This window comes from Eulemur rufifrons, chromosome 30 (genome assembly GCF_041146395.1).
Source record: "Eulemur rufifrons isolate Redbay chromosome 30, OSU_ERuf_1, whole genome shotgun sequence".
Lineage (NCBI taxonomy): Eukaryota > Metazoa > Chordata > Mammalia > Primates > Lemuridae > Eulemur > Eulemur rufifrons.
Genome location: NC_091012.1, coordinates 86,216,085 through 86,227,392, shown reverse-complemented (window position 1 = coordinate 86,227,392; position 11,308 = coordinate 86,216,085). Strand labels below are relative to the sequence as shown.

General features: G+C 33.4%; 1 protein-coding gene across 1 annotated transcript in view; it reads right to left on the bottom strand.

Moving 5' to 3' along the window:
- Positions 1 to 3,122: 3,122 nt before the first annotated feature.
- Positions 3,123 to 11,308, bottom strand: part of LOC138378952 (fibronectin type III domain containing protein 3C1-like) — a 30,354-nt gene continuing 22,168 nt past the window's right edge. The window contains exons 22-26 of the mRNA XM_069464249.1: positions 8,190 to 8,464; positions 7,674 to 7,886; positions 5,742 to 5,908; positions 3,961 to 4,082; positions 3,123 to 3,461 (exon numbers count right to left, since the gene is read on the bottom strand). Of these exons, the coding sequence (XP_069320350.1) occupies positions 3,123 to 3,461; positions 3,961 to 4,082; positions 5,742 to 5,908; positions 7,674 to 7,886; positions 8,190 to 8,464 (1,116 nt within the window). The remainder of the gene's footprint in view (positions 3,462 to 3,960; positions 4,083 to 5,741; positions 5,909 to 7,673; positions 7,887 to 8,189; positions 8,465 to 11,308) is intronic.

Here is an 11,308-nt window from a genome sequence, read left to right as displayed (position 1 = left end):
ATTTAGATACTGAATTGTTTCTTATTATTTCTTTGTATTGATTAATATATATAAATTATTGACTTTTTCTAAATATGCTTGTTTCATTTATTTCTGCCTTAGTATTTAGTGAAGTAATTGTGAAAATTAAAACTGTCTGAACTGTGCTAAAGATAAGCAAAGCAAAGAAAGTTTTTTAAAACAACTTTTTTGAGGTGTAATTTTATTAAATAATATAGTTAAGTCAGAAAGGGGATTAAAATCCCCGTTGGGCACATGTATTAAAGTGGAAGCAGTGTGTATCTGGGGATTAAATGTGTGTCAAAATGGGAACCCCCCCCACAAAGGGGCATTAAGCTTTGGATATCTGAGATGGTCAGTGACATCATTCTATTTCCACCAAGAATTCCTCTTTAACAGCATTTCTATGCTCAAATCTTAGGTAATTCTGTGTTTTAAGAAGGTAGGCCAATCACTGATAAGACTTCTTCACCCCTTTGTTTTCTCATGTAGCTAGCAATAAATAATGCTTAGGCAATCAGGAAGAAGTCATGGGCTTGCTTCATGGATAAGAAGGTAGCTGAGATATTACGGAGAGTTTTCTATTTCCCAATGCTCTAGGAAAAAAGCCATCAGTGGGTAGCATTGGAGAAGGAAACAAGCAAGGCAAATCTGGGGTCTAAGAAAGAATAGGGACTCCTGCGAGTCCTACCTAAGATAGTTGCTAGTAGGTTTTCCTTTGGCTTTTCACACTGTGTCTGATTGCTATTTATCATACTGCTATGTAGAATTATGACTTTAATCTGCTAATCTGCCTGAGTTTAGTATGCCTATATGATAGTCGTTTTATTTATCAGCATAGATTTCTAGATGTGAAAGGTACTCTAAAGATCATCTATCTAATTAGATTTGTTTATTAATATTTTACATGAATTGAGGCCTACAGAAGGGAAAGGATTAGTTTAAGGTCACACAACTTGTTAATAGCAGAGGTGGGACTAGAACTTTAGTCTCCTGATACTTGGCTTACCACATCAAATATATAATGCGCTAGAATTTGGAAGACTTAAGAAACAAGATTCATAAAACAATGTCTTAAAAGGAAATTGAAAACATCTTGAATTAGTTTTTTTTTTTGAGACAGAGTCTCACTCTCTTGCCTGGGCTAGAGTGCTGTGGCATCAGCCTAGCTCACAGCAACCTCAAACTCCTGGGCTCAAGCGATCCTCCTACCTCAGCCTCCCGAGTAGCTGGGACTATAGGCATGCGCCACCATGCCCGGCTAATTTTTTTCTATATATATTTTTAGCTGTCCCGATAATTGCTTTCTATTTTTAGTAGAGACGGGGTCTCGCTCTTGTTCAGGCTGATCTCGAACTCCTGACCTCGAGCAATCCTCCCACCTTGGCCTCCCAGAGTGCTAGGATTACAGGCGTGAGCCACTGCGCCCGGCCTTGAATTAGTTTTAATTTTTCTAGTTTGTTTGGAAGGACATAAACATGTAATATCAAAAGGATAATTATTCTCAATAAATAAACTTGCACAAATACCATTTCAAGAATAGTAAGTAGGGGAATTTTTATTGCTTTTGTTGGTATTTAAAAATGTTTTCTATCATAATTAAATTGTAATAAATGCAAATAGTAGGTTCCACATCAGTTTGATGAATGTAGGTGTGTGAAATATACATGACGCAAAACATTTACTTTCATCAAATTAAAATATATTCAGTCTGTCAGTTTCAAAAGATATTTTAAATCAACGTAATTTACTGCTTTGCCTTAAAAGCAAATTACTAAAGGGGTGATATTTTCAACATATTTTAAAAATGTCTTCTCCAGGTAAAATTTTAATTAAATGTTGGATTAAGGCAAAGAGAAAGTGATAATATAAATTCTTCAGCTGGTTTTAAAATATCATTTGTGTGCTAAAAAGTTCTTTACACATAATGATTTACTACATTTAAATTTCCATTTTCAGTAACTCCAACTAATATGAAGGGGATATAATTTTAAAATGTGGATTCATATTGTATCACAGTCTGCTTCTGAAGAAAACTGTTTTATGTTTTTCATATATTAAGCTCTAAATTGAATAACAACCATGTTAGTAAACATCTTCAATGTTTTAATTTCAATAATTTAGTGCTTCAAAAGTATTTTTAAGTTGACTATATTACTTATTCTATAACACACCACATATCAGTAAAATACTTAATGAAAGATAATATCGTGGAATATGCCAAAATTATTAGCTCACACAAAAATTGGATACTTTCATCTCAAATTTATGATTTTAAGTTTTAAAACACAAAGAGCAAACACTCAAATAAGATATAGTATTTAAACATTTTCAATAAAGGCAAGAGTCTCTTGGAAGATTGCCAAAACAGCTCCAGGAGGTTGGATTATGAGAACAAAGAAGAGATACTTCATTTGTAACTAGAAATGGATGCGAATCCATCTACCGTAAGAGCAAATGATTTTAAGATGCCATGTAAACATATGAGTCATTACATGCATAATGTTTAATCATTCTGATTAGAAGGTAACCAGCACAGGCTGTATTTTAGAATTTAGAATGGTATAAAATGGCTTTCTACTCCCGTTTCCACTTCCAAAGTGCTGTAAATGACTATTTCCCCACTATCAAAGTAATTATCAGGGTACAAACCACACAGTTGAATATATTACTTTGAAAAAATCACAGTACAGAAGGTTGGTAGATACTTTTTTATTATTTCATAAGAATGTAAGTTTACATGTAGAATGATTTTTTTCTACTTTGTTCTAAATAAAATTCTAAAATGTCTTCTCATAATTCTAAAAAGTTTGTAAAATAATTCATTTGAAAAATTAAGGCAGGAAAGTTTCCATAAGAGATTTTAGTTTTATATAATAATTGGAGTGTTTGTTGCTAAAATTATGAAATTTAAAATAGACCTATTTCCTAAAAAAAACCCTTGTACTGTCATAATGAATTTCTTCAATATTAAGGCAGTTCTTTCACTGTCATGTGAAAGTTTGTAAGGATTTCTACCAAATTAGCCTTTCTTTTAAGAGTTGAGATGTATCTAACAATTTCTATATATGATATAATTTGTTTTAGAACTTCCTAAGAAGATGAAAATGCATAAAAATAGTCTAGTTGATTAGGAAATGTTGAATTGCAACAGCACACAGAATGGCAACAACTGCAAATCCTATCACAAGGATTAGAACAAATGTATCATCACTCATCTCTATCCTGTGCTTTTCATCTTTCTCTTCTCTAGGGTTGCTTCTTCCCTTTCCTCCACCGCCTTTGCCAGGCCCTGGCTGTTGCTTATGAGTTGAGAAAAGAGCACTGGGGCTATATGATCCCCAGAGCTCTTGTATCCCAGCAGAATTTTGATATTGACGTCCAGCGCAGACCTTGAAGCGATAATGTGAATTTGTGAGAAAGTTGGAAAAGGAGAATGAAGTGTTTGGTCCTTTGTAAATCTAAAGGAAAAGGAGTCAAAATGAAAATTGTATTTTATTACTAAATAAAATAATATTGTATGGTTTTTCACAATAGTAAAAATATGAATTTATTGATCTCATGAGCATGTTCACAACAAAAATAAAAATTTACTCTAACAAAGTCTGTAATGTCCTGAGGGCCCAGCACTGTTTAGGTAATTTGTTTAATGTAAGAAATAGCAAAGACTTACAATTATTAAACTTTAGTTGCATTAGGTTTAGAATTTAGTCGTGCATTGTAGTTGATAGAACTGAGAAATACCAAATAACTCAATAGTAATAAGCTAATTAAATGAATAAGCTAATTGTCCCAAAATAATTAAATATTTACATAAACTTTAGGGACTAGATGGGACTTTTGAATAAGATTTAGTTACTTTAAACATCCTAAGAGAATATCTTACTCCTTCACAAAAGCTCAATCCCCAGCAGGCTATAAAACTATAAATTTTTAAAGACAAAATTTGTAAGGATTTACCAGGTCAGTTCCTTTTTCACTGATGAGTAGAAGATTGTAAACAATGGGATCTCCTTTTATTGGCCCCAAAGCCTCCCATTTGATCTCACAAATATTGTTATTCAGCTGATGTAATTTAGGTGCTAAAAAAAAGAATTTCAGATTAGAGAGTTCCATTTTTTCTAGAGGATCTTAAATACATTGTAACCTCATACAATTGCATGGTCATTAAAAGCAGCCTGTATAGGCTTAATCTAAGAAATATATAGTTGTAGTTATTATTGTAAAGTCTTTTGTTATACCATCAGGCATCTTAATGATTGTAATAAAAACTTTAAGAAATTAAAACTATCAGTTAATAATACATGTTTAGACTTTCTAGTAAGATCTCATTATGACTTTTATTACTTTGGTTTAATCCCTACTTGTATAATGTCTTGTATTCATATGGTACATTACACATTTGGAAGGATTTTCACATATATTAATAATTTTATTTTAGTTCACAGAAACTGTGTGAGGTAGTAGGGCAGGCTCTTTACTTCATGTTATTAATTGCTCTACATTTTAGGAAAATGGTGCTTAAATATATAGGACTTTAGGAAGAGAGCAAGTCATTATTATGGTCTAAGTCATGTTTAATTCCAATATTTTCCAGTTAGCTTTACACTGAAGACAAATTTTTACAATAGTGATTGGACTCATGTGTGGATGAAATGGAAAAACTAAATCTCACAATTTAGAAGGAAAAAAATCCTCAAATCCCAGGCTCTAGTGACAGTAAATTAGACTCATTGTTAATGTATTATAAACAGTATTTTATTTTGCTGTTCAAATAAGGAGAGTATATTCAGAGTTTCAGAAATTAAACTTATTATAAGCTTCTATAGTCTTATTTTCAGCTTTAATCACACATATCAACTGTTATGTTTTGTGCAATAATCCAGTTGAGAAAAGAAAATATACAGCAATGAATAGATATCATGACAAAGTAGATGGGAATCAGGAGCCTACAGTTCTAATTTTGGCTCTGCCACTGACTCAGGGTGTCCTTTAGCTAAGCAACTTACCATTTTGGGGACTTAGCTTCTTTCTTTTAAAATGGCAGTGGTGGCAATTCACAATTGCAAAGATGTGGAAACAACCCAAGTGCCGATCAATACATGAGTGGATTAATAAAATGTGGTATATGTATACCACGGAGTACTACTCAGCCACAAAAAAACCAATGGTGATCGAGCACCTCTTGTGTCATCTTGGATAGAGCTGGAGCCCATTCTACTAAGTGAAGTATCACAAGAATGGAAAAACAAGCACCATATGTACTCACCATCAAACTGGTATTAACTGATCAACACTTAAGTGTGCATATAGTAATAACATTTATCAGATGTTGGGCAGATGGGAGTGGGGAGGAGGAGATGGGTAAATACACACCTAATGGGTGTGGCACGCACTGTCTGGGGGATGGTCACACTTGAAGCTCTGACTTGGGTGGGGCAAAGGCAATATATGTAACCTAAACATCTATACCTCTGAAATATGCTGAAATATAAAAAAATAAAAAATGGCAGTGGTGGTAGAGGGGTTGGTCAAGATTAGATGATCTCTAGGATATTTTAAAGATATTATGATTGTACGAGTCTCATTAAATCCTACATTGCCCCTTAAATCCATAACTAAGTACTAGTCTCTTTTGGTATTGTTGAATATTTAAAACAAACCTTACAGCTGAATTTTATATGTGAGCTATTGGAACTCAGGCTAATGCAACTTTCAGTGCCATGGCTTATAATACTTACCTTTAAGTGTGGCTGGTGGAGTTTTGGTTGTAGTGAAAGTATAGATGCCAGACAGTGGTCCTTCACCAGCTTCATTACATGCCTGGATTTTAAATTTGTATTGAGTATATTCACCCAATCTTTGCACTTTGTGAGTCTGAGAAGGTCCACGGTAAATGATAGAAAATCTGGAGGCGGGAAAGGAGATGAGGGAAGCAATATTATTAATCAACAGTTATACAGATACAAATTAATATTTATAAAACTAACTTAAAACTGGTTTCAAAAATCTCAATAAGGAAAGCTTCTGCACAACCAACGAAACTATCATTAGAGTCAATAGACAACCTAAAGAATGGGAGAAAATACTCTACACATTCTATACATCTGATAAAGGGCTGATAACAAGAATCTATATAGAACTTAAGAAAATTAACAAGAAAAAAATCAAATAACCCCATCAATAAATGGGCAAAGGACATGAACAGAAACTTTTCAAAAGAAGACAGAATAATGGCCAGCAAACATATTAAAAAATGCTCAACATCTCTATTCATTAGAGAAATGCAAATCAAACCACAATGAGATATCACCCAACCCCAGTGAGATTGGCCTTTATCAAAAAAATCCCAGAACAACAAATGCTGGTGAGGATGCGGAGAGACGGGAACACTCTTATGCTGTTGGTGGGACTGCAAATTAATGCAACCTCTGTGGAAAAGAATTTGGGGATACCTCAAAGAGCTAAAAATAGAAATAACATTTGATCCAGCAATAGCACTATTAGGCATCTACCCAAAAGAACAAAAGACATTCTATAATAAAGACATCTGCACCTGAATGTTTATGGCAGCACAATTCACTATTGCAAAGATGTGGAAACAACCCAAGTTCCCATCAATTCATGAATGGATTATTAAAATTTGGTATATGTATACAATGGAATATTACTCAATTATAAGAAACGATGGTGATCTAGCACCTCTTATATTTTCCTGGATAGAGCTTGAGCCCATTATCCGAAGTGAGGTATTCACAAGATTGGAAGAATAGGCTCCACATGTACTCGCCATCAAATTGGTACTAACTGATCAACACTAAGGTGCTCACATGGTAGTAATATTCATTGGGTGTTTGGTCAGGTGGGAGGGGGGTGGTGGGGGTGGGTAAACTCACAACGAATGGATGTGGAGTGCACTGTATGGGGAAAGGGCACGCTTGTAGCCCTGGCGTGGGTGAGGCAAAGGTATTATATGTAACCAAAATGTTTGTACCCCCATAATATTCTGAAATAAAAAAAGCCATATAGGTAAAACAAAGAAAGAAAAAAAATCAGGTTGTAAGTATCATAGTGGCAAGGTGCTGGCTGTCACATTTTTGGGGGTAACTTCTATTCCTTGGTACTTAATGTGTGTTATATAAAGGGAAGAAGTGTTTTGGAAGAGGCACAAAGAGCTAAGTTATGAGCAAGAATTTAAGAAATTAAATCTAACATGGTAATGGGCTGCTTTTACATCTATTAGTTTATTGAAACTACTTTGGATTACAGGATGAAGATATAAAATTTTAACTACTCAGACATAAAAAAAGAACGAAATCATGTCTTTTGCAGCAACTTGGATGGAATTGGAGGCCATTATCCTAGGTAAATTAACTCAGGAATGGTAAATCAAATACCACATGTTCTCACTTATAAGCCATGGGTATACATGGTCATACAGAGTGGAATAATGCACACTAGAGACTCGAAAGGGATGAGGGATGAAAAATTACCTAGTGGGTATAATGCACACTATACAGGTGATGGGTACACTAAAAGCCCAGACTTCACCACTATACAATTCATCCATGTAACAAAAAAATCACTTGTATCCCTACATCTATTAAAATAAAAAGACATGAAATTTTAAACCACTTTTATTACAATACATATTAACTAGTAAAAATAGGTACCTGCCAGATCGATCTCCCATTAACAAATTGTAGCTTATAACATTGGAAAGCAACCCTTTGCTTGAAGAGTTACCCCATTTCAGTTTGAGGCTCTGGTGTCCATAGACCACACAATCAAGATGTGGAGGCTCAGGTGGCAGTGGCTTGGTTTTGGTTCTTATTGATTGGCTAAAAGGGCTTAGTCCATAATGATTGATAGCTTGAATTCTGATCCTAGTGGTAAGAAGAAAAAGTTAAAATAATTTATATTTAGAAAAGAAAATCACTTTCTACATATAACCTAAACCCCTAGTAACTATGTAGGCTATTGACCAACAAACACATTATACTAATTATTAGAGACAAATTTTCAAAACAAAGATCTTGAATTTGCATAATCACCATGGACAATTATTGCTGAGAAAAATATTTCAAAGTAAGTCTTATGTAGACTATATAAAATATACAAATGTAGATATGCTCAAAATTCTCTCAAAAAGCTTTCCATTTATCCAAAGTAAGATATATGTGACGTACTTGTATGTGGTGTCAGGCTGTAGATTTTTCAGAAGACACTCTGTTACTCTATTAACAGTCAAAATTTTTCTGTCTCCATATTCAATGTTATATCCAGTGATTGGAGAGCCATGGCAGTCTGGTTCTTCCCATTGAATAGCAATGCAAGATGATGCCAATTTGGCAGGCACTTTGTTTTCAGCTTCTCGTAACATCGGTACTACTGCTGGTATGGATGCTGGTGTGGTTACTATGCCAGTTCCTCCAAACATTCCAACCCCAACTATATTTACAGCCTGAAAATGTATAATTTGTTAGAGGTTCATTATTGCTTTGTTTTTGTGCATAACAAATATTTTCATAAACTCACACTCTAACAATATGGTTCTAAATTGCTAAAATACCTGCTGAAACTTTTAGGTAGCATATTTTGGAAGGTGACGAGTCTAAATATGGGAAGGTAAGTGAAGAATGCCAATATGGACACTTCAGGAAAAATATGTCCAAACCAAACTCATCAACTACCCCACCAAATTTTTTTCATTTCCTTCATCTTATAGTTTCTTTCTATCTCTGTTGGTGGTAGCCAGAAGTTCACATCCATTCACTAAGTTTCATTGATTTTATAAATGTCTTATTATGAGATCATTATAGATTCACATGTACCCTTTATCCACTTTTCCCCAAAGTTAGTATTTTGTATAACTATAGTACGATATTACAACCACAAAATTGATGATAAAATCCATTGACATTATTCAGATTTCATCAGTTTTACATTCACTTATATGTGTGTGTATTTAGTTCTATGCAATTTTATCACATGTGGAGTTTCATATGACCACCACCATACTTAAGATACAAAAGAATCCTTGTGTTACCCTTTTATACACACAATAACCTCCTCTCCTCCCCTTATTCCTAAACCCCTGGAAACCACTAATTTGTTTTCCATCATTATAATTTTGTCATTTCAAGAATGTTATATACATGGAAAAATGCAGTATATAAACTTTTCATATAGGCTTTTTTTCAGTCAGTATAATTCCTTTGAGATCCATCAAAATTATGGTGTATATCAATAGTTTGTTCTTTTTTATTGCTGAGTACTGTGCCATGGTATGGATGTACCACAGTTTAACCATTTACCTATTGAAGGACATCTCAACTATTTCTAGTTTTTGGTTCTTACAAATAAAGGGGCTGTTAACATTTATGTACAGTTTTATTGTGTGGCATAAATTCTCATTTCTCTAGGATAAATGCCCAAGAGTTGTGGGAGAATAATAAGTGCATGTTTAGTTTTATAAGAAACTGTCATACTCTTTTCCAGAGTGGCTATAATTCCCACCAGAAATGTATGAGTGATCCAATTTCTCCACATCATTGTCAGTATTTGATGTTATCACTATTTCTTGTTTCAGCCATTCTGATAGGTGTGTCATGGCATCTCAGTGTGCATTTCCCTAATAGATAATGATTTTGAATATTTTTTCATGTGTTCATTTGCCATCTATTTATCGTCTTTAGTGAATTATTTGTCTTTTGCCCATTTTCTAACTGTGTTGTTCGGTTCTTCCGTATCCTTGATCATTTTCTGTTTAGTAGTTTTACCAGTTGCTGGTAGAGGGGAGTTTGAAGTCCCCGACTATACATGTAAATTTGTCTATTTCTCCTTTCTGCCCTATTAGTTTATGCTTCATTTTTTGGAGGCTCTGTTGCTTTATGAGGGTGGGTTGATCTTTTTGTCATTATATAATATACCTCTTTGTCTCTAGCAATTTCTTTCTTTTGAAGTCTACATTATCTAACATTTATGTAGCCACTTAGGCTTTTTTGGTTTTATTACTGATTGCATGGTATATCTCTTTCATTGTTTCACTTCCAACTTTCCTGTTATTGTATCTGAGGTAAGTTTTTATAGACAGAATACTGTTTTATAATGTTTTAAAATGTACTCTACTATCTCTGTCATTTAATTGATATATTAGACCATTTACATTTAAGGTAATTATTGATATGCTAGGACTTAAGACTGCCTGCCCTTTCATTTTTTTTGTTTGTTTTCTATTTGTTCCTTCTGTTTCTCATTCTTCTGTTTTGCTTTTCTTGCCTTTCTGTGGGATACTTGAACACTTTTCAGGATTCCAATTTGATTTGATTTGATTTATTTATAGTGTTTTTGAGCATTTTGCTTAGCATAGTTTTCTTAGTGGTTGCCCTAGGTATTAAAACATACATGTGTAACTTATTAAAATCTATTGGTATTAATGTTTTACCACTTTGAGTGAAGTCTAGAAACTTCAATTTAGGTATCTTTACTTTCCCCCATTTTAAAATATGATCGTCTTAAGTATTTCCTTTCTTTGTATTGAGCACCACATCAGATGGGGTTATAATTTTTGCTTCAAACATCAAATACCTTCTTTGAACCTTTTTAAGAAGGATAGTCAATTATATTTATCCCTATCTTTGCCCTTTCCAGCTATTTCTTTTCTGAAGTTCTGAATCTTTATCTGGTATCATTTACTTTTTGTTTAGAGAATTTTCTTTAGCTATTTAAAAAAAAAATACCTTCTTTGAACCTTTTTAAGAAGGATAGTCAATTATATTTATCCCTATCTTTGCCCTTTCCAGCTATTTCTTTTCTGAAGTTCTGAATCTTTATCTGGTATCATTTACTTTTTGTTTAGAGAATTTTCTTTAGCTATTTTTAAAAATTAGGTTTGCTAGCAACAAATTCTCTTAGTTTGCTTTCATCAGAGAATGTCTTTATTTCCTCCTCACTTCTGAAAGATATTTTTGCTGGATGTAGACGTTTCTTTCAGTAATCGAAAAATGTACCCACTTCTTTCTGGCCTCCATGGTTTCAGATGAGATATCCACTATCATTCGAATTGATGTTCTTCTGTAAGTAATGCACAATTTCTCTCTGGGTGCTTTCAAGATTTTTTTCTTTGACTTTTGTTTTCAGAAGTTTAATTATGATGTGTCTTGTTATCATGGATTTCTTGGGGTTTATTATATTTCAGGTTTACTTAACTTCTTTAATTTCTTGGTCATTTTCCCCCCAAACTTGAAATTTTTCACTATTTCATTATATACTTTTTCAGTCCCACTTTTTCTCTTCTCTCTTTCTG